Source organism: Coturnix japonica, chromosome 36 (assembly GCF_054131305.1).
Source record: "Coturnix japonica strain WE chromosome 36, WE-NBRP24, whole genome shotgun sequence".
In the NCBI taxonomy this organism is placed as follows: domain Eukaryota; kingdom Metazoa; phylum Chordata; class Aves; order Galliformes; family Phasianidae; genus Coturnix; species Coturnix japonica.
The window spans coordinates 646,077-669,806 of NC_140698.1; the positions used below are offsets into that span (position 1 = coordinate 646,077).

At 38.0% G+C, this 23,730-nt stretch overlaps 3 protein-coding genes across 3 annotated transcripts; all 3 read right to left on the bottom strand.

The window, feature by feature from the left end:
* Positions 1–1,859: 1,859 nt before the first annotated feature.
* Positions 1,860–11,610, bottom strand: LOC146755047 (kinesin-like protein KIF20B). The gene is made up of 10 exons (XM_085526434.1): positions 11,590–11,610; positions 11,223–11,348; positions 10,820–10,959; positions 9,471–9,626; positions 8,360–8,536; positions 6,491–6,610; positions 5,468–5,548; positions 4,613–4,739; positions 3,930–4,072; positions 1,860–2,920 (listed from the first exon to the last, which is right to left on the bottom strand). Exons 2-10 carry the CDS (start codon positions 11,314–11,316, stop codon positions 2,840–2,842), a joined length of 1,119 nt encoding a protein of 372 aa, XP_085382560.1. The 5' UTR covers positions 11,317–11,348; positions 11,590–11,610; the 3' UTR covers positions 1,860–2,839.
* Positions 11,611–11,628: 18 nt separating this feature from the next.
* Positions 11,629–18,666, bottom strand: LOC146755048 (kinesin-like protein KIF20B). Its single transcript, XM_085526362.1, has 7 exons — positions 18,414–18,666; positions 17,856–17,917; positions 17,121–17,316; positions 13,494–14,697; positions 12,915–13,053; positions 12,063–12,185; positions 11,629–11,664 (listed from the first exon to the last, which is right to left on the bottom strand). Exons 1-7 carry the CDS (start codon positions 18,604–18,606, stop codon positions 11,629–11,631), a joined length of 1,953 nt encoding a protein of 650 aa, XP_085382488.1. The 5' UTR covers positions 18,607–18,666.
* Positions 18,667–22,058: 3,392 nt separating this feature from the next.
* Positions 22,059–23,390, bottom strand: LOC146755049 (immunoglobulin superfamily member 22-like). Its single transcript, XM_085526435.1, has 2 exons — positions 23,139–23,390; positions 22,059–22,494 (listed from the first exon to the last, which is right to left on the bottom strand). Exons 1-2 carry the CDS (start codon positions 23,335–23,337, stop codon positions 22,349–22,351), a joined length of 345 nt encoding a protein of 114 aa, XP_085382561.1. The 5' UTR covers positions 23,338–23,390; the 3' UTR covers positions 22,059–22,348.
* Positions 23,391–23,730: the final 340 nt, after the last annotated feature.

Genomic DNA, 23,730 nt, shown 5'->3' on the forward strand with positions numbered 1-23,730 from the left:
AAGTCCTTTGTTCTCCAGCCCAGATTCACTTAAGGAAGCAGACGGTGTTTCTCTGTGGTTCACAGAATCACAGAATTATCAAGGCTGGAAAAGACCTGGAAGATCATCCAGTCCAACCATCACCGATACTTCCTGGCTAAATCATATTCCTCAACACCACATCCAAGCGTTTCTTGAACACTCCCATGGTCGGTGACTCCACCACCTCCCTGGGCAGTGCATTCCAATGCCTGACTACCCTTTCCGAGTAGTAAAATTTCCTCCCAAAGGAGGAAATACTGTTTTCCCCAAAGGGGAAAAGGAGCCCTGCAAGGGGAAAAGGAGCCCTGCAAGGGGAAAAGAGCAAGGAAAAGCAGCCCTGAAAGAGAAAAGCATTACAGAATTGGAAAAGGAGCCCTGCAAGGGGAAAAGGAGCCCTGCAAGGGGAAAAGAGCAAGGAAAAGCAGCCCTGAAAGAGAAAAGCATTACAGAATTGGCAAAGGAGCCCTCTGTAGAGAGCGTTTTTTACAGCTAGCTGAGAAGTGTCGTAAACACGGTGCAGTTAATCAAGCAGCCATGCCACCTGCAAGGACAGTGAGATCAACAGGATGCCCTGGGATGGTGAGAAACTAACCATGGTTTTGTGAACTCGGCAAGGGAGTAACTTTCAGGATGATAACAACAAGCTGCAAAGATACTCGGGGATGGTATGTAATTGGGAACCAATGAATAGCTCCACATTTGCAATATGTATGAGCTAATTATCCGTATTATAAAGGTACACGCAGCCAAGGAATAAACAAGAATAGCTGATCATATGTCAATGACAGGTGTGGTCGTCTGCTTTTCTCCCGCCTTATGTGGATCGTCATTTTGAGGCTTCCCCAGTGCTCAAGGAACAGCCTATGGTTAATGTTTGGAATATGGCCACAGGACTTTGGGACTGTTCCCTACCACTGACAACTTGGGGTCGTGAATATGCTCATATTTCCACAGGGACTGGCCCTGTGTGGGTTCCAGCATGATATCTTCGGTCTCATCTGAAGGCAGAAAATAGCATCCAGCCTTCATAGTAATTGTAATTGTGTGTTTCTTACTTAGTGATAATGCTTTGTAACTTGCTGTGTTATAGATAATATTAGTAATAGTTTGACATAGTGTGTGATTTTCTGTTTTACCAATGCAGTCTCAAGATTTAGAGTTTAAGGCATTAGCTAGGATGTTGTGTGCTTCTTCTATTTTAGTAATAGATCAGATGTATATTAAACAGGATTTGATCTAATCAATACTAGAATCTACAGGAATAGCTCTTTTAATGTTTTAGTACTGTTTGGTTATGATGTTATTAGCCTATTAGTTAGCTTTTCTTAATTTGCAAAGACAAAACCTGGAAAGGAATCCCAGACAAAGAGATGACCCTGTAACATAGAATAGATACCTCTCTTACATCCAACTAATTGGGATTTTTGAAATATAACCATGCATCATTTTAGACAAAAGTGCATGCTAATAGAACTAAATTTGATAGTTTATTCTGTTTTCCAAGCAGGTGTTCCACTTGGGCTCTATATTACGCACTGGCCATGCGGATATGGTGTACAACTGGAAGAAATCCTTCAGACCCTGAATGCAGGAGAGAATCTGTGATGGGTGAGAGAGGAAATGTGCACCTTGAAGCAGAGGACGCCCTGCTGGCACTACCTGTCGCATCCACCACCAACATGGCTTGCTGTTTCTCAAGGGTCAATAAGTAATAATGCCCCTAGTGATACTCTAGTACGTTTGTCCTCTAAAATTGGTTCTATTTTACATGCTACTTCATAAAATTGCACGATCATTAATCAATTATTAGCCCGGATAACTCAGTCGGTAGAGCATGGTTATGAGCATCTTAAAAGCATTTATTGCACAAATTTTAGTGGTCATTAAAATCAATATATCAGAGTATATGAAAATTGAAGACTTTTCCTGATCAGTTACAGATTAACACAATGGGACCCTCATGGATTTATTTTCAGGTTACAGAAACTTAGGTTGCAGTACAAACATGTTTGTTCTTTATAGTGGGTTTAACAGTAATGATGTTATGTTGTATTTGACTTGTCTCTTTTTTCACTTTTAGAGTATTGTCAATCAAGGCCTTGATTGAGTTATAATAGTTATGTTATTAATTTAAGTAGTGTTGCTATTCTATAGGCAGTATTGTAAGAAAAATTCTACGGAGCGCCCGTCATGGATCCAGATGAGAAGTTCACAGAACAGCAGCTACGAAGCAGGATAAAACTACATGAGAACTGATTGAACAAATGAACTGAACTGCTTGTTAAATATGATTAATCGGTGGTTAAATCAAACCCTTTTACAGCCTAAAAGAAAACGGGGGAAATGTAGAGAGTGTTTTTTACAGCTAGTTAGCTGAGAAGGGCCGTAAACACGGTGCAGCTAAGCAAGCAGCCATAACACCTGCAAGGACAGCAAGAACAACAGGATGCCCTGGGATGGTGAGAAACTAGCCATGGTTCTGGGAACTCAGCAAGGGAGTAGCTTTCAGTTGATAACAACAAGCTGTTAAGATACTCGGGGATAGTATGTAATTGGGAACCAATGATGAGCTCCACTTTTGCAATATGTATGAGCTAATTATCCGTATTATAAAGGTACACGCAGCCAAGGAATAAATGAGATTCGCTGATCATATGTCAATGACAGGTGTGGTCGTCTGCTTTTCTCCCGCCGTTCTGCAACAAACACCTATATACAAATTTAAGAACACAACGGAGTAACTGTTACTGTTTATTAACAACCAGTTTTAATAATATGATAAAAGTATGACCTGAGAAAGGTGAACAAACATGCTTCTTCAAGGTTTTTTAGCTGTTCTGGATCTCAGCCATCGCTTGATGATCAGATGATCACTTTCCTTCTTTTGTTCCTCAGATTCCTGAAGAAAACATTTCAAAAGTTACTCATCTTTTCACACAAGACTGACAAGCTCTTCTTGACACACGCAAACATATTTCTTCCCCTAAATGGATTTCAGAATGGAATTTGCTTATTATATTTTATTCAGAAAACTATGGGATACCGAGGTCATTTTAATGCAGCTTAATCACAAGGAACAAATATGGAGAATGTACAAAATCCTGTTTATCTTAAAAAAGCACACACATCTGAGGAAAGCCTGAAGGCAGCTTTCATTTTGAAATACTTGTTTTCAAAAGAGTATTATAATACTTGTTTTGTGAAACATGAAGCATTCAGAAAACATTTTTAGCCTCAATCCCTGTAGCTATGACTTGCCCAGAATTTCAGTTCTCGGTTCAGTTCCATGTTCTCAGAACTACAGTGAGAAAAGAAATTGTCTCATCTTCTTCATCCTCTAACAAAAAAAATAACATTTTGGTTTCTGCCCCTATCATTTGTCAAATCATCAAAAAATTCAGAGGGGTATTACAGTATGGGCAAATGATCACTATGCTGAACAGAAAAAGGACTCTAATATAATTAAAAGATGCAGTTCCAACAGAGCAAGAATGTTCTTAGCACAATAGCTGCCAACAGAGTCATGAAACTGGCACATCAGATCCTTTGCAAGTTGGCTTAGTCAGGAGATCATAGTTTAAGCATACCTAAAAAGCTGTCTAAGTTGTGCTCTAAAAAAGCGTGTAGTAGAATAATCCCACTCCGACACACTGAAATTATCTATGATTCCAAATTAGAAGACATCTCCGTGATTGCTACATCACCTACTTAGTAAACTGTAAGCCAGCCAATCACAGAGATCTTTGAGGACAAAATAAAACAGAACAGCAGGAAGACCAACAAGAATGACTTGGTAGAAGAAAGAAATACCTCAGTACTTTCAACCTCCTGCAAATAGATGAAACCTCCAGTCTGTTTGGACTCCTTAGTAGTTTATTTTAAGCCAAGACTACAGTATAATCGCTTACCGAAGAAGCAGGTATATCTAGAGGGCCAGAAACGACAGTGGAATACAGCTTCCTTTTGGATTGTTTTGGCTTGGTCTCTCCTTCTTCGAGACTTTCAGGTTCGTTTGATTTAGGAGAACTTACTGCTGACATCAGCTTCTTGGCTAGAAGAAATTAGTTTTGATACATAAACCAATCAACTTACTGGTTTTGTGAGTCTTTAAATCACTGAATGCAAAAAAAGCTTTGTAACAAACTTGGTTTATAAATGACACGTAAAATTTAAGTGAAAATACTCAGAAATTGTATTTGTTCATCGAGGTGCTTTATTGCTTCTATAGCTGAAACAGTTTATAGGTTCAGGTACGGCAGCTTAAAGCACGCATTAAAATGGAGTATGAAAGACAATCATGGCTCAGAAGTCGCTGGAAGTCAGAAACTTCAGCAGGAGTTAAACAATAGGCCTAACTTCCGTGCTGACAGAAGCACAAGACAGAACCAACTTTCTCTGTATACTTGTAGGTTTTCACAAATGTAATAATGAATCTCTGAAGAGACGAATAAATGCATTTACTTCATAAATCAAAGGACAACTTAACATGGCAGACAAGTTCTCTAAGAACACATACATTAATAGCCTACAGCAGAAACAAGCCATTCTACAATGTCTAGAAAACATGGAATAAAACTTATTCTACACCAACCTTTAGAGTGTATAATAGAAGGAGAGCTTTGAATAAAATCTCCAACTTTTTGCAGTGTTTCATCCTTCTTTTTAGTCAGTCTTGAAGCATGTACTCGCTTTCTCAGGAAGTAGTCTTTTCCGGATTTCTGTTCAACAGAGATGTGAACATGTGAAACAAGAGCATTGTTTAAACTTCATTTTAGTTCAACGTTATTTTAAGTTGACATTTTGAGCTTTACTACTGACACCTCTGTTCATTATGCTGATGATACCACAACGGCAAGTAATGTAGACAATTTTATACCCTTCAGGGAGTTGTCAAAATCTCAGCTATTTCAAGGCATACGTTTCTTAAAGTTTCTTAATAAGGCAGTAGTTTCTTTAAAAGTAGCTCCCAAGCTGTGGAGTTGTTTCTTACATAAGCTGTTCTAATTACATAAAATAAACAAACATACAAAACAGAAGACAACAGATGGGAAAAATCTACTACTCATACTCTGACCATGCCAAGGATACTGCTATCACATGTGAACATCTGTTTTTAATAACTGCCATGCATATTAATGATACGAACCTTAGTTTAATACAAGGGCTTCACTTACAAAAGCACACGATAATACACTAAAGCTTCTCTTCCCAACTATTCAGTGTGCAATATCCTTCCCTCCAAATCATTACACAGTACAGCCATTACACGCTCTGGGGACAGACTGACTTGCCCTTTGGTTAGCTTATGGAATTTAATAGGAAGAGCTCATAAGCATGTAAGATTCCCATTCAGGTATACACATAAGGATAAGACACTGCTTCTTCTGTGTGACCACACAATTACAGGAAGTCCCAAGCTAGCTTCAAAACTAGAACAAAAACCAACCATTTTCTCGTCACTTGCAGAGGGTGAATTAAAAGCCATGACACATTTTGTATTTTTCGTGTTCTCACTTTTCACAAAATCCTGGGAAAATAAGACAAGTTTCAGCCATGATTCTCTTGGAAAGAACAACTGATGTCACAAAAGTGAACACTTTAAACACTTTTGCTAATAGTAGGGAAGTATCTGCTAGTGGTAACTATTCCACTGTAAATCAAATAATAAATAAGCATTCAATTATAAAAACAGGACATTAAGATATCAGTATTAGACATCTCATGATATCTAAAAAGCTGATTTATGTCTACAGGTTTCAAAGAAAATACACAATGGAGTTAAGAGAAATTCCCTTCTCTTAAACCATTATCACTGAGCTTGGCTGTTAGTTTTGTTCATTAAAGCAGTTCATTGATTAAATTCTTCAACTACTTTATTGAGGTAGAAATAGCATTTTTAATGCTTGTTTTTAATGCTTTTTTTAATTGTAGAAAGACAAAAAGTAGTCAGAGCCACTTTATCAGGCTCTGCTAAGAATCTGAATGGAGTATCACCACCCACTGTATTTCCAAGAATTAAGTTGGTTAATAAATACTTTGTTTTTAAAATATATGTAACTGCTATTTTTTGAAAGTTAGCAATTAAAAACTTATATAGGAATGATTAACATCATCTGCTAACAAAACAATGTCCAGAAATCCCGCAGAGGAAGAAAATAAGTTCAGTTTGCTGTGCCCGTTCCAGTGGCTCCATGAATTTTTTCCAAGTAACTTATCTAATCATGAGCCACTTCATAAGCATTAACATGAGGAGAGTTTTCAACAGCACCTGACAAAAATTCATCACACAATTGTTTCAACAGCTTTTATTCCTAACAAAGGCTATAAAAACAGGTGATCTGATCACCTTGAAAGAGATAAATAAATTAAAACTTGGGAATTGTTTAGAGAACATGAGATCTTTTCCTACTCATTCCTTATCAAAAGCAATACAATCACAACATTTTCAGATCTGAAGTTTCATACTAACCTGAGATTCATTTAATGAAGTGAGGCTCCTAGTACATCGACGTGACAAATAATTGTCTTCAGCTTTGCATCTTAATGGAATACTTTCTCCAGTTTTAGTTTTGCTTTGTTGTTTCCTAGGCTGTAAATATTTAAAAGGAGTAAAGATTAGGCTATGCATTAGACCTCCAAAATATCTCGAGTTTTCTAAAGTTACAGTGTAAAACCTCAAGCTCAGATGCCACATGAACACGTAAGCTGAAACACAGCACAAGTGTGGGAAGGTAGTAACATCTATTCATTGTGTGATCTTCAGATACACCCTACTGGGTCTCACTAACAGTCTCAGGCAGTATTCTGCCTCCAAAAGAGAGAAAGCGAGACATTATTTAGGGACAAAATCTGTAACGCTGGTCGTTTTGTCATCCATTCCCCCCATACTCTGCACGCTCACAGCTGCTATGTTAGAACACCAAAGGCTAAACCTCTGCCTAATCTTCAGCATCCACATACGAATACATGGAAAACTGCATGGAAAAGTTCCATAATGTACACAGAGAGATGGTGTTCTAGTAAATAAAATATTTTTGAGAAGATGAGAGCTCATGTTTGAGTGGAAGACAAAAAGAACCAACAAGTACTCATCACTGAATATGTAGTTAAAGGACAGTATGCTAAGAAAAATGATTCCAGCTCCAGTATCTCCTAGGAAAACAGAAGAACAAAAAGGGGTTAACAAGATGTTAAGTACTGACTTTCTATAAATATAATCGTACCTTTTCATTTACAGAGTCATTCCTTCTACTTTGTCTTTCTTCAAGTAAAGGTATTTCTGGCAAACACTGAGGGCTACTGTGGTTAATGCGTTGTTTTAATTCCTTTATAAAGTCATCTTTGTCAGCCAGTTCTTTTCTTAACTCTTCTATCACAGTTGCATTATCCTAATAAACAGTAAAAACTGCTGAGTTGTGGGATTGGCAAAAGGAATTAACACACACAAGCAGTATTGCAATTACTTAGTAGCATCAGTTTTAGAATTGCAGGCTAGAACACTTAACTATTCAAGAACAGTAACATTTCACGGATTTGTACGGTCACTGTTACAAGTGCAGTAGTCACAGAATTGCCTGGGAAGTTGTAATACAATATATTTTGATTCTTCTATTTTACTTATGTGCTTCAGCCTTCATCTCCCTTAAGATATAATAACCCGAGCTTTTATTTGTTCCCAAATCCTCGGTACTGTGAAAAAGTCGGCAGTTGTAGGGGAAGTTTTGCTATGAGAACATCTTTCTTCTCAGAGAAAGTGAATCCAAACATTCTCAAAAGAGCACAACTCATTTAGTCTTCTGTTTAGCTTCCGAAATTCTATGCTACGGCTTAGATTGGCTATCCTGATTAAAAGCTGGATGTTGAAATAAGAAATGCAACTTCCAGAGATCATCCCCCCTCTGCTTTTTGATGCTTCCCTTAATCTCTCTCCACGTCCTCTTCTGTCTTTTCATGCCATTGTAGATACTACCTCAGAGAAAGCAAAGAAAGTAAGAAACCTGAGACAGAACTACTGTCTGAGTATTGAGCCTAGCTTGGGATCCGGAAATGCTGTGAATTATCAGAAAAAGTTACAGATGTCCAGTCTGACTGTAGGATCATAAGCATCAAACTGACATCTGCTTATCTGAACTACTGAAAAAATTGAAATTTTAGTAATTAACAGAAATTCTGTTTCTGAAGAACAAAAATAAAAGCTGGTGCTTTTTTTGGTTAGTTGCACATGATGTCAATACAACAGTGTTCAAGAACAGAACCACACCCAGAATACAAAAAGCAGGTACAGGAGTCTTACAGAATTTATGGGTAGCTAATCAGGTAGGAGGAAAGGAGAGCTGACCTTGCTTGAATCCTTTAAGGCAGATTGTCTCAGTTCTGCTATTTCTGTCTCTTTTTGTATGACATTAGAAGCCAAAGTTTTGAGCTGTTTTTCCAAAGCTTCTACTAACTGATCTCTCTCCTCACGCCACTTTTGAAGATTACGGTCCTTTTCCTCCAGCTGGGCAACAAGTCCTTCCTAAAAGAAGAACAGATGAACAGAGAACATCACCTACTACACACTGAACTGTTCTAACACTTCGGTAGTTAGCACCGTTTTACAGTCTTAGTAAATGTATGATCTCTTCAAGATCCACAGGAGCTCTAGAACTAGTTGCACTACAAACCTACAGAAGCAAAACCATGCTTCTATTAGACAACCTACATTACTCTCCTTGTGAAAAAATATTAGTATTATTTTAGAACCTCCACTTCAATTTGCTCATTTAATGATTTCTAATGAGCTTTAGGAAAATAAAGTCACAAAGTGATAATAATACTAAGCTCCTCACATCCTTCTATGCTGCTTGCAGGTTCAGAAAGTCGGGACTAACTACTTCCAGATGTAAAAAAAGCTTTGCAGAATGTACAGATTCACATGTTTAAGAAGTTACATGACAAGAGCCCAGCAAACAGCTCAAGTAACTCAAGTGACTTTGTTATCAGTCACTATTTGGAAAGTGATAAAGGAGCAAAACTGTGGCTGTTTGACCAAGTATTTTTATTCAGTATCTGGAGAGAAGTTTGTGGGGTTTCTTTAGAAACTCAATTGCCTTTTCTTCCTTATAAAGGCTTAAAGGCCTTCTGCTTTGCAGAAAAGAGAACAAACAAAAGCTATTGTACAAAATACTTTCTTAGCCTCATTAAATAGTGATCTATTTTTCAACTGTAATTTTCTTATTGATGTCCCACATACGTGACCTTTCATTATGCACTTATGAAAGATCTTTCTTTTTGTGGCCCCCCCATTCCTTCCTTTTCCAAATCAAACAGTTCTCATATGGGCTTTGGCGCATAAGAAAGCAAGGGGACTTGGACAAGCTGCTCTTATACACCCTTACTGTTAATACTTGGTATGTAGTTGTCTCCAAACTACAGGCACCAGACAACTCTGCCAGGACCTCATCACTTACGATTTCTGCTTGTTGCTTTCCATAATGTTGTCGGTCCTCAGCAAATTGTTTCATTTCTTTGTTGCGAAGATTCTCAGCTTCTTTTATCTGATTTAGGAGCTCTTCTTTCTCCTCCAGCCACTTTTTTCTATCAGTTTGATACTTAGTCTCACTTTCCTATTTCAAAGAAACCAAAAATGAAATAGTGAGTCATCAAGGAATAGAAGTCTTAAAAGCCAGGTCATCATTAAATAGACTTGTTTCTGCAAGATAACAGAAACATTAGCAGTTTTTACTACAGAATATTCCCAAAGGCAGGTATTGGATAATCATTAGTTCTTTTCCATTAAAAAATAATCATTTCCAGTATTTCTTATTCAGACTGGAGAGCCCCCATAAAACATCTCTTTTTCTTTATAAATGTTCACACAAGCTTTACAGAACTTACACCAAAAGTCAGTATAAGAAAAACTCTTTTAACTTAAAAACTTCTAACACTTTACGCTGCCTTGCAGCAGTTATAGAAAAACTTGCAGCTCCATTAGGGTTGAAAGACAAAGAAAAGCAACATAGTTTACACTGTAGGAGTAGTCTCCTTTCCTATCAAACCTACTGGCAGACATTCTCATATATAGGACAGAGCACCTGAGAAACTGCTTGGAAAAAATAAAAGTCTTTTAACCAAGGAAAATTAGTAGACCCGCAGCCCAACAAAAAAGGCTTCCTGGTGATAAAGTTAGATGATGATTTCGATAGCTTATATTAGTTGCCCAAGCAACTAAGAGAAAACTGTTTTGACAAATACACCGTAAGTTACAATTTGCTTTGAGTTAGTATTCCTTTCTTGCAAACAACAATTGTATAAGTATACTCTGCTTATAGGACATTGACATGGTATAGAATGAAGCAATGAATGTTCAACTTTCCCCTCTTCTTGAAAAAGTGAATTGGCTCTGTGCATTAAAAAAATATATCATGAATAAGCTTACTCAAGGTGAAGGAGGAAAGAAGCTCAGAACCATTCCACTAACAGAGTGGATGTAACCTATTGTATACTCACTTAGAAAACTCCCACTGCCAGCCCATTACTTTTATTTAAAAAAACAAACAACAACAACAAAAAATAACATCAGATGGGATAAGACAACTAACTGTTCAGAGGCCAGCAAAAGAAGCACTGCTCATGGCAGCATAATGTAGGGAAGGCTACACTTCCTATACTATGGGGACATCAGTGATGCCATTCTTAACGTACCACAAAAAAGCTGCACTTGGTCCCTATTGCATGTTGCACTGCAGCTTTTACAGGAAGTTTCTGTAATCAATATAACAGTTTACTTTATCAAGTTACAACTTTGAAGTTAAGTTACCTCCAGCTCTTTTTGCAGCTTTATTAATTCTGTACTGTTTTCACTCAAATTTGCCTCATCACTTTCGTTGTTCTTTTGCTGCCAGTCACCATTGCTCTGGTATTCCAGTTCACTGTATTTCTGTTTCCATGCAATCAGTTCTACTCAATACACAAAATTAGGTTAGATAGCATATCATTTCAAATATATATTTGAAATACCACACCAATGACTTTTTACTAAAGCAGCTTCGGTTTTATCTGCTACAGACATAAAGAAATAACAGAAGCCTTTAACTACAAGAGAGTTGTTGTTTACTATGGAACGTTAATGCCTAAGTAACAGTCACATGAAAATGGAAGTGGCTATCACAGTACGTCTAAACCCCTTTTGCATCCCTGCTCCCTTTCCCTGGAAAGATTACCTGAAGCTAATTTTTGGTTCTCTTCTAACTGAGCTTGAAGCATTTCATCTTGTTCAAGCTGCGTTACCTCTTGTTCTTCTAATGCCATCCGCATAACTTCAATTGTTCTATCCCTTGCACACAGATCTGAAGGTTTGAAAATTTACAGATGAACTCCCTACTAGCTCCCATTATTCTCAAATCAAGACTCTCCCATGACCAAAAGCTCTTTTAAAAGAAATAGAGCATCTCCATTGAAATATTTACATACAAATACATGCAGATATGTTTTAAAATCGAAACACAGAAGACTCAAAGTCATTAGCAATGTGACAACATTTACACGGATATTCCACACACACACACACACACACAAATAATGGCTGACCGTCACATAGTTGGTCATAGTCTTTGGTTATTATAGTCATTAGTCATCTTCCATCCTCTCAGTTTCCACCAGCTCCTATATTTCATGTTGAAAGAAAAGCATACACAGTAAAAACAAGCAGAATCTTTCAGACAGCCTAGAATTAATAAGCTTTTCATAAAGCATAAATAAGGACTCAAGCTGATAAAAAGAATTTGCGGTAAGACATTTCAATTAACATATCATGATGTCACTCAACAAGATCAGGTTATATGCATGTATTACATATGTATTTACTATGGAGATTATTGTATTGAAAACAATCTGCCAGTGCTCTGTAGTGACTAATTATTTGAATATCTTTCATGGTCTACCACTAATTTCAGTTGGCCACTTTCATTTTGCTCCAATTGTTGTTTTTTTTTTGACCTTTTTCCTGTTGCTTGGAAAACCTGCATCATTCATTTAATAAAAATTAAGAGCAAGTAAAATACCTGCTTAATTTGTTGGATATAGAAGTCTTTATAATCCAGCTCATCCTTAAACTGGTTATTAATCCTTTCAAGTTCTTCCATCTTGTTCCTGAGGGATTCCTCCACAGAACGCATCGTGGACACCTGTAATGTAAGCACAGCTCACGGTTCATTAAAAGACTTCTGTAATCCAACCTGGCCAAATACTTCTTTGTTAAATAAAGAGGAATTCACAAACATGTGCTGAGTAGGAAAACGACAGCAAGTGCAAGGTTACCAAGGAAGACATGAATTCATTTTTAAGCTTCAATTTTCCACCCCAAGCACACCCAATAAACTTTCAGACTAAGATCCTGCAAAATGGGTTTTAAGATATCTTCTTGTTTAATAATTAAATTTTAACTATTAACATCACTGAAGCTGAAATTGAAGAAAAAAAATATACATGCTTATATTAAAGAGCCTCTGGAAATTAGTCTATTTCTCTTCAAGTAAATAGCATTCTTCTTCCCAGTTATCAGCGTTTTTTCACAAGACTTAGGTTTTAGGCTTTGGAGTTACCACGGATACCAATGGCAAGTCACCAGTAACTTAGAGATAATAACAAGTCCCCTCCAGAGGCAGATTAGCTATTCTCTTCACAAACCTTATTCCAGTCTACTAACCAACTTTACTTTCCTCTGTTCATTATCTATGTGAAACCATGTTTTAATTTCTGGTCCCCTCTAGAGCTTCAATGGCAACTTTACCTAAGATTTGCTGCTAGCCACACTAGTGTGAAATTTCCAGCTTCATAGTTAAAGTTTGAGAAGTTTTAACAGCAGAAAGCCAAGCATAATCTTACAGAAAAAAATAGCTCAGTTGACTACAAACCTCACTTTGTAGTTGCTGAATTTGTTTCTTGGCATCAGAATGTTTATCTTTTAGATCTGCATACTCTTCTTCTTTCCTCTGCAAATCTCTTTTCAAATTCAGTACAAGGGCAGAACTCTCAGAAAGAATATTTTCTAGCCTTATGTTAAAAATAAAGAGACAAAGAACATTACTGTTACACATCTCATGGAAACAGCAATTACAGCTTAATCCATGCCCTGCCTGTTGGTTTCTATTTGTAAATAGACTCTTAAATCTATCTAGACCAGTGACAAGATTTAAACAATTACTTTTGAATTTCAGCTTGCTTCTCATAATCAGATGCTGAAGCAATAAACTATTCAGATGCTATTCTGAGGGATGTACAACAAAACCACCAGAAATCCCCATATTATTCTTTATTTCCTTGCACACTCCTGTTTTCCCTTGGAACTCAAGTAGCATACCAAAGCATCCTAAAGTAGTAGTTTGGCCATTGATAAGCATGCAGATGCATTAAGTCGAAGGGATGTTCCCATTAACTATTTTTAACTCTAGTTCATTCTCAAAGGGCTCTAAGTTAACTCAGTGGTTACTTACGATTCTATACGTTGCACTTTCTCCATTTCACTCTTTTCCTTTTCCCGAAGAGAATGTTTCATCTGCTCCAAGCTGTTTTTCAGCTGCAGAACTTCTTGAATCAGATTTGCTTCTTTGCTACTTAACTCTTCAAACTTTTTGTCTGCATTTGCAGACTTCTCCTGCAGAGTTGCTGTAACTGTCTCTAGATTAACAATAATAGATTCTTTTTCTTTAAGTAATTCATTGAGTTTTGACACATTGTCTTCCATTGTCTTGGAAGCCTCCAGGAGATACTCAAGCTCTTTTATTTTTACCTCACAGTTGGCAACTTCCTCCTGAAATTGTGCAATCACTCTCTGATCTTCTGCAGTCTTTTCTTCAAAGTCCTGAGTTTTCTTTTCTATTTGCTCATGTAACTGATTCACAAGATCATCTTCCTGACTAGTGTGAGTTGTAATCTCACATAGCTTCATTACAAGTTGACGATTATGATATTCAGCATTATTCAGTCCCGCCTTTAGGTTTTCATTGTCTTGAAGCAGTGCTTTGATGTGCTGACTTTTTTGTGAGGAAACATCAACAATACTTCTGCATACTTCCCAAATCCTTTCAAGACTATAGTTAAAGGAGAGGTCCTGCACAAGATCTGAGATGGAAGAAGTCTGTGACTGAGTGCATGCAGAACTAATTTGAGATGTCCCTGGCTCATCTTTTTCACAGTCTGAGGAATCCTTTACACTGACAAAGTCAGTACCGATGGCGTGAAACTCTAAGTGACATTTGTATAATTCATCTAATTTGGTCCACATTTCGTTTACTTGTGACACTTTATCAATTATATATTCTTTGGCAACTTCTATGTTGTTAGTTAGTTGGGCATTTTTGTCTTCTAGTGTCATATTTATAGATTTCTGTTCATCCAGTTCAGAAGCAATTTCCCGATAGTCAGCTTGACCCTGCAGAATTTGTTCACGGAGGACATCAGCTGTTTCTTCAGAAAAAGAAAGCTGAATACGCAGGCTTGTTACCTGCTTACTGAAGTCTTCTTTTCTATTTTTTTCTCTTCTGCATTGTTCTTCAAGCACAGTTAAATGATGTTCCAAGATTTCAGTTCTTTCCCTCAGTGCTAGTACTTCCTTTCGGTACGTGGAGCACTTTTGTTTCACATGTTCAATTTTCTTTTGCTCTACAGTGTTCTTTTTCTTTCTCTCATTTACAACTACTGTAAAACAAACAAACAAAAAAAAAAAAGGGAAAAGGAATGTAGCTCAGATTGATTAAAATCATTATTACATAGCAGTTCACAACACCAAGTAGCAACTTCTAAGTGAAAAACTGTCATAATATGCAAGCCATGCCCTCACATCACATAGTATTTGATACTAGTGAAGGAATTAAAGTCCTCTGAACACGTAATCAGGTGCCTCAGATTTCTATACAGAATTAAGAGCAAAAGGTTTTCAGTCTGGAAGAACACTTTTACCATGGCACTACTCAAACCTTCCACTCCACACCAGTAGAAAATCTTATTAGATTTAAGAAACATGGGAACGAGATAGATAATTCACAGCTATATTCTTTCTATCTTCCATGCTTCAGCAATCCCTATAAGGCAGCCAGGAATCACTCCATCTACATCTAAATGGTAGATAAACAGTTCTCTAAGAAATTTCATTCCAACTCACAGTCCTCTTACTTTCAAAAGAAAGATAAAACCCTGGACAAGTTGATCACTTAAGTGTTGATATCTGTCTCTCTTATTCAGTTGATCTCTAAACAAAATATGAGGATTCCTACTTCTGTCCACACTTACTCTTTTGCATATAAAGTTCACTCATAAAGTTGTACAAATTTGCAGATTCAAGTTTCCATAAATATTCCATTAGCTTGGGGCTGTTTTTTTCTTTAACTGGTGAGCAATTAGCTAAAATCACATGCATTTTCTTTTTATCAAAAGCGACTTCTGCTGTATTTCATCATTGCTTTAGAATCCAGTTACATCCATTCCATAATATGCATACTTTAAGTATTAAAAAAAATAAATATAAGTCAAGATTTACCAGGGATTGGGTCACCACAACAATATATTCCATGGTGATTCTTGTACAGTCCTTTTATTACTACAATGCAGAATTTTATAGCACCCACGTGCAGCCTGCATTACATACAGATTCACATGTACTGCATGGAAACAGTCTCTTAACTCATCTAAGGAGTTTTATATACAGCCCTCAACTGATTTAAAAGTCATACTGAAGAAACAGCAGTGGCATATTCCACCCCAAACCAGGTTTTGGGTTTTGACTGCTGCTCCCAGCAACACTAGTGAGGGGAATATGATTTATAAGTAATCTAAACACTTTATGCTGAAAACAACAAGCAAGCACTAAAGCAAGATAAATAAGACTAGGGAGAAGATGTGTAATGTTCAGTCTAGAAGCTCCTTACACAGGAAGTAGGGAAAAAGCATTATTACAGAGCATAGGAAACAAGACCTAAAAGCTCAGAGAATGGTGTAAATACCCTGAACTTTAAGCTGAGATAACCTAGCATCTCCTAAAACACTTTTGCTCGTGCTACTTATATAACTAATTCTACAAAAGAACCAGCACAACATACCTGTGCTCATTGTTCTACTGTGTATATTTAACATAGCTAAAGAATATATATTAAGCAGTTTTTGAAATTGGATGCTATTAATACTCACAAATAGAAGAAAATTTTAACATGATTGAATACTCAGTACTTCTTAACAGAACATGCTGGCATTGTGACTATCAGCTACCCATTTTAATTCCTATGTGGAGCATTGCTGTCATTGTTAAATGAGAGCTTTGGTCATATGATTAGAACAAACCCACTACTATTTGGAGTATGGAGGAGTCCACATCCCTCCCTCGGTCTCTGGTAAGATGCTTATATGTGATGCCATTCAGTGGTCACATTAGGATTCAATATTTATGCCAAATAAAGGCAGCAGGGACAAATCATCCAAGAACAGCATCTCATCCAAAGAAGGCCTTGACTTTCTCCCTTGCACATATTTTGCAAGAGGAATACAAGAAAGGAAGGGAATACAGCTAAGTTTTAGATTTTCCCTTCTACATTGTATATGCCTTCTGTAATTCTAGGAACACTGATGCTCAGCTGTGCCCAGAAGTGAAGTTAAATGCATCAGAGCTTATCCAAACCATTTTGCTCAAATATTGCCCATAAGCGAGCAATTAGCAGGTCGTCAACAATTTTGATAGTTGCTTCAGGAAAAACAAAACAAACAAACAAAAAAAAGCACTTGAGCAGCTGATGCTACTCAGAAGATCAGCAACAGCAGTTGAAACAATCCTAAAGAAACTGCTTTAAAACTATTACCAAATCTGCAAGTGCATCAACAGATGAGGAAAAAGCAGCAAAAAGGAAAAAAATAGTGCAAAAAACTTTTATTCTTAAGCATTCAAAAATGAACAGCATAGGACCTTCTGAAAAAGGGATATTTACATAACAGTTACTTCTATTTACAGTTTAACACAGTGGCTTTTCTCCTTATACCATAAGGTACGCGCTTCACAGCCTTTTGCTTCCTATCCAGAATAGGAAGCAATTTATTGTTTTGGAAGACACCCTGTTCAACGATGGAAGAAACTGTACCTTTCTTTGAAGGTGGCTCTTCCACAGTAGGCTTATCTTCATCAGTACTGCGCTTTCTTCCCACTTCCAACTCAGTTTTCTCTTGTTTCAGTGCTTTAACTGAAAGCACTGAAAATTGGCTGCTTTCAGTTCCTTTATTAGTGTTCTCTTCTGCCAGTTCTGCTTTAATGGTAGTTAAATGGTAGGTAGTCTTTTCCTGTATTGATATAAGATCAGTTACATTGAAGCTTAACAAAAGGAGCACTTAAGTCTCAGTAATCTTCTGTAGGCAAATATTTACACAAAACCATACAGCTAAAATATTTACCTGGTGACTCTATAGACATCAGTTACAAATCTCAATAGCAGACAGAACAAGTACACCTTCAGATAATGACAAGTGCAATACTCGGTAGAGTATACAAGGGAAAGCAAGAGCCTAGCAGGTTACAAAGTAAAAGACTTGCACACAATCAAGAGTTTACCAGTTTATCAAAGAATTTCCTGTTTCCAAGAAGTCAACAAAATTACAAACATGGTCAAAGAGCCATTATTCTTGGAAATAAAAAAAAAAAAAATCAGTCATCAGTTTCTAATGTAGTGTTAAGTAGCTGAATTACACAATGCATTAAAGGCAAATTCAGTTAAGCTAAGCTCGGTAAGAAATCTATTAATGGAGCCTACTGGAATAGCATTTTAAGCTACCACAAGTTGGTATTAAAACAATTTTACACAACATCTTCTTGATAAAGTTACCTCAGTTGCTTCTTTAAGTTGCTCAACAGACTCATCCAATTTAATCATCTGCATTTCAAAGTCTGTAACACACAGAAAAGGTTGTATTACATAAGTAGCCAATAGATAGTTTATTAAGTAATCAATTTTTCCAGATATTCTAACGTTTAGGTAGCTTTTGAACAGATTAATTAATTTGCATGTGGTCTTCACTTATTGGGAGTGATTCAAAAGTTTTCTATATTTCTTGGAACGAAAACATTGCATCAACAAGACATAAAGAAGAGTAGAGATTACAATATAAAAGTAAAAATCAAGATATAGACATTTAACCCCATACTTACGAAAGCGTAAAGCTGCTAGTTGCAGTTTAAAGGAGAGGGGGGAAAAAAAGAAAAGAAATAACCAAAAACCGTGGAATTGCTGAACCTGAATATACACAAGGAACAAACTATCATTTATCTACAGGCTATGGTTCCAAAGGTAGAACATCTCCTCTAATTCCTACTCAAACTGGTTATTTCTCTTTTAGATTAATGAACTATTTCTGTCTTCTACCTTTCACATCGCATAACTCACCTTTGTTCTTCTGCATCAGCTCTTCTTCAGTTTTAAGTAGTTTGGTGTTTTTCTCTGTTAGCTCTTCATTGGTCTCCATCAGTTCAAAGTTAGTTTTCTCCAGCTGCTTTTCAAACCAGCCAATATCTTCCTTCGGGTCCCCCAGGGATACAATGGAACTATGTGCTGCCTCAGCTTGCTCTTTAATATCCATGACATCATAATGCACAGAATCAAGAATGCCCTCAGGATCAACACAGGTGTCAGGCACTATGCTATGTTCTCCACCCTGAAACGTAATTTATAATCAGTTAAAACTGGTGAATAGCTGACTACATAATAGCTGTTATTTCTACAGATAGTCTGGATAGCCACTATGAAGACAGCCATACAAGAAGTTTTTAATTTCAGCTTCAAAACCCACCTCACAAATTCACATACAACATGACAGTGATTCATATGGGGGGAAGATAAGTGGCATTCTTGTAACAGCTAATATATTTTATAGTATTTGATGACCACACTCCCTTTTTTTTTTTTTTGTTTTCTTAAATATTACCCCAGATTGATCTCCTTCAAATTTAACGTACAAGTTCGGACTCCCCTTTTCTTGTATACAGCGTAAATTTTCATTTTGTGTTGCAGAAACAAGGAAAACGCCCAAATTCCCAAAGCTTTCTGAAACTGTTGTTAAGGCTCAGCAACTATTCCTGCTAGATGAAGAATAGATGTATCTTCTCATCATACAGCAACACAGCATGCACTTCTTTGTAAACAGCCTTGTGTTTCTATAAGATGTGCCCATAACATTTAAATAGTAAAAAGGAAAATATTTAAGAAAAAAAAAAGGAAAATATTTAAGAAAAAAAAAAGGAAAATATTTAAGAAAAAAAAAAGAAAAATACCAGGGTGTCATGGTTTAATAATTTTGTAATTTTGCTATCAGTATTCCACATCATAACATCATATAAAGCATGAATAATTTTACTGCTCCCAAACACCTGCACTATATTGATGATATTGTCGTGTGGGGCCATACAGCAGCAGAGATTTTCAAGAAAAGAAAACAGATAATCCTAATTCTTTTGCAAGCTGGTTTTGCCATTAAGCGCAGCAAGGTGAAGGGGTCTGCCCAGGAAATCCAGTTCTTAGGTGTAAAATGGCAAGATGGGCATCGACACATCCCAGCACATGTGATTGAAAAAATCACTGCTATGTCTCCTCCCACCAACAAGACAGAGACCCAATCTTTTCTGAGAGTAGTGGGCTTTTGGAGAATGCATGTCCCAAACTACAGCCACATAGTGAGCCCCCTCTATCAGGTAACATGGAAGAAGAATAATTTCTCATGGGGTCCTGAGCAGCAGCAGGCTTTTGAGCAGAGAAAACAAGAGATAGCCCGTGCCGTGGCCTTGGGGCCAGTACGGACAGGACAGGATGTAAAGAACATCCTCTACACTGCTGCTGGAGAGAAAGGTCCCACTTGGAGTTTGTGGCAAAGAGCTTTAGGAGAAACCCAAGGCCAACCCCCGGGACTTTGGAGTCGAGCATATAAAGGGTCTGAGGAGTGCTACACTCCAACTGAGAAGGAGATCTTAGCCATGTACGAGGGGGTTTGGGCTGCTTCTGAAGTAGTTGGGACAGAGGTTCTCCCTGTGGCCCCCCTGTCACGGACACAGGTAGATTTTTGTTTAAACCGTGACAACTACCCAGAATGCAGCATAAGGGAATTTTTGCCTAGAACTCTGGAGGACTATTTGTAACTCAGAAAGGTCAGAGATAGAAAGTTCACACTGATTTCTGGGTCACCAGCCTCACCGTACATCAGCATTTTTGGTTTTTAAATGATACATAAAGTTCTCAATGGCACTGCTCTAGTCAGTAGTTCTTTCCCTTTCCGTGCAGCTTGCTCTGTGCATGGCTTGTGAACCGCTATTCAGGCCAGACAGCTGCAGCCCCAAAGACCTGCCATAAATGTACAAATTCTACCAGGATAATGTCTTGGTAGTGGAGAAACAGGATGCGCAGTCATATGGCTCTCACACATACCTTGTACAACCAGCTTGGCTCTGGACTGGGCATCACCAATGTCACAGGTGTACACGTCACTGTCACTTTTCTCCAGATTTTTTATGCACAGCTGCAGGTCTCGTCCTTTCTGTGCCCTCTTGTATTTCCTGCCAGGCCTGAGCTCAGCAATGCCTTTCCTCCATATGACAAAGGATGCGGCTTTCTCGCTCTGACATGTAACAAGTGCACTTCCACTTTCTTCAATTTTCACATCTGAAAGTTCCTTGATAAAGTAATTAGGTTTTTCTGGAAGGGAAAAAAAAAAAGGATGAGGGTGTAGGACAAAGGGATTTGTTACCCCAACAAGTCCCAAGCATACAGAGGTGCCCTGAATCTCCTTTGCCCTCATTTCAGAATATCACATAGAGATGCAAAGAGTCTAAGAAGACCACAGAGTCCACCCATTTACATAGGTTTGATAATTCCAGTAGATATCTGGAAAGTTCAATACCATTGTACATGCGCTGGTAGGATCTCATCTGATAAACTGCATATAGTTTGGATTACACATATTCAATATAGACTAATTAAGATTGCCATCTTTTCTTGGCTCACTAACACCCAAGATCATAGAATCATAGAATGATCACAGAATCATAGAGTGGCCTGAGTAGAAAAGGACCTCAAAGAGCATCTAGTTTCAAACCCCCTGCCAAGGGGTCACCAACCACCAGACCAGGCTGCCCAGATCCACATCACACTGGAGAATCATTCAGTTTCCAGATTATTTTAAGGAAAAGATTTTAATCCATCATATTTTCTGAAAACTAAGAATTGATCCTGCTCAAGGAAACAGAAGAGAAAAACCATCACCCACAGGCTGCAGATATTTACCTCGACTTCTCTACATGCCTTCCCCAGTGTGCTTTTCAACTCACCTTGCACAGTGACCCTGGCTTTTGTTATGGAGTCCTCTGTCTCACAGGGGTACTCCCCACTGTCCTTGGCAGTAGAGTCATGGATGATCAGAATGGCCCCAGTTCCCTCCTGCTGCAAGTCGTACTTCTGGCTTTTTCTGATTGCTTTGCCATCCTTGTACCACCTGATGTTCACATCAGGCTTCGAGAGCTGACTGCTCAGGCTGATGTCTTATTCTCCAGCTGTTTTGTAACCTCAGTAGGTTTTTCTGAAAGAAAACATGCTTTTTGAGTAACATACACTTAGGGTAGGATGCCTCTCTCAAAATACATGCATCTACATGCTGGAGATAAGTTAGAGAGGCACTTGCAACAGACGCCATCCTACAGCCAGCAGTAATCTGCAAAGTACAGACAATAGAATTCCAGGCAGCATTTATTCTCTCTTAAATCTACCCCATTGAGGATGATGAACCATGTCTGAAAACTGCCTCTTTCTTCTCTCCACTCATCACACTGGGAGCCTCGGATGATGCTCTCAGATGCACATGTTCTAGATAGGAATTTGTTGTACAGCTAGATGATGTGAAGGCCATCCCTTCAGCTTATACTTAGAGGATATTTGCTCCCACAGTTCCCTCAACAGATCATTCCTGATTTACTGTTAATGGAACAAGCTGTAGTGAGATGCCCATTTCCAACACTACCCCAGTGCTTTGGGTAGTTCTCACATTTGTGTAAAATGTTTCCTCCTTTTACTTATTTTTAAGAGAAATTCTCAGTGCTTTGAGTTTCAAGTAGAAGGTTGCTATTCACTTTAACCATATTATGAGTTAGCTCTCACGACAATCTTATCAGAAGACAGTTGAAGGAATCAGGCCCCAGAATCTCTCCCATCTCATTACCTTTCACAGACAGAGAGGCTTTGGAGGTTAGTCCACGGGCAGTAAAAACGACTTCCCCAGCGTCAGTAGGAGTCACACTTTTGATAATGAGAGTATATTTCCGACTCACGTTAGAAGCTTTAAATCACCCACCACTTTCCACTCTGCTTCCAGTCAGTGTCCAGTTGAACTCATCAATGCTTTCATGGGACGGAATGCATTCAAAAGTACAATCTTCTCCCTCCTGGATTTCAGTGTTTTTCAGCCGTTTGGTAATGCCACTATTCAGCTCTGGAAGATAAGAGATAGGTTAGTATGAGGTTTATATGGAGAAAAGGCATTTGTGACTGACATGAGTAGCAGCACTGGTGTTTTAACTCAGGATTTGCAGAACATGGCTGTGTTCCTTACTGATGTATTCTCTAAGACATTCTCCACTCAGAATTACCAGAAAGCTATAAAAAAAAAGAGACATGAATCTCTTGTCTTTGCTCTCGAAGAACTACAAGGCGAGCAGCTCAGTCCATGGAGCAGAATGAAGATTCAATGAGCTACAGAGGGAGAAACCTAACAGAGAGGACAACTCTAGGATGCTGCGTGAGAAAAAGGATTTTGCCTATGACAAGAAATTAACTGTTTCTATTAGCTCATTTGTTACCATCCTACCCCTACTGGTGTTCAAACCATTTCTCCATTTTAGGGATGGTTTGAAAAGAAACATTTCCAGGACATTCTTGATGTGTTTGGTGATTTTCATGGCAAAATGAGATACATTTACATCAAAAGCAATGGGAATTTTCCAGACATCACTGCACTAAATTGCAGTAATACACTTCTATTGTAGAAACTAGTAAGGCTCATGGGGGAATAGGTGTAAGACATAGTGACCACACTGAATGTGCTTTCAGCACTCCTTTACTTTCCACAGTACTTACCCTGAATGCCGACCTTTGACTTGGCAACATCAGTGCCAATATCACAGGTATAGAAACCTGCATCTGACATCTCGAGGTCATGGATAAGGGGACATAGGGTCTTCCCAGACTGTACCAGCTCATACTTGTTGCCAGAAGTGAGCAGAACACCGTCCTTTTTCCACACTGGTTTGACCTTCTCTTTATAGAGACTTCGCATTCCAATTTAATCACACCCCGCTCCTCAACAAAAACATCATCCAAGGACTTCATGAAGACGGCAGGCTTCTCTGCAATTAAACAGGCAAAACAGAACAACATGATACAGAAGATCAGACATTTCCAGTTGCTTTCAGATTTTTAAAGAGGGATAAATAAATCTTCACCACTACTGACGACACCAAGATAGAACCTAAAGCGGTTTCATGTCTGTTGACTGAATACGCTTTATGGAATTCTGAACTAATCAGTAGGAGAATACAGGGAACAGGAGGGACAGCCTGCATTGCCGGTGGGTGGGACTGATATCATATGAAGTAATTGGGATGCAGCTCTTCTAAAGCTGGAGAGCTGGCATTGCCCTCACATGGAGCAGAGCTCATACAGCAGGCCA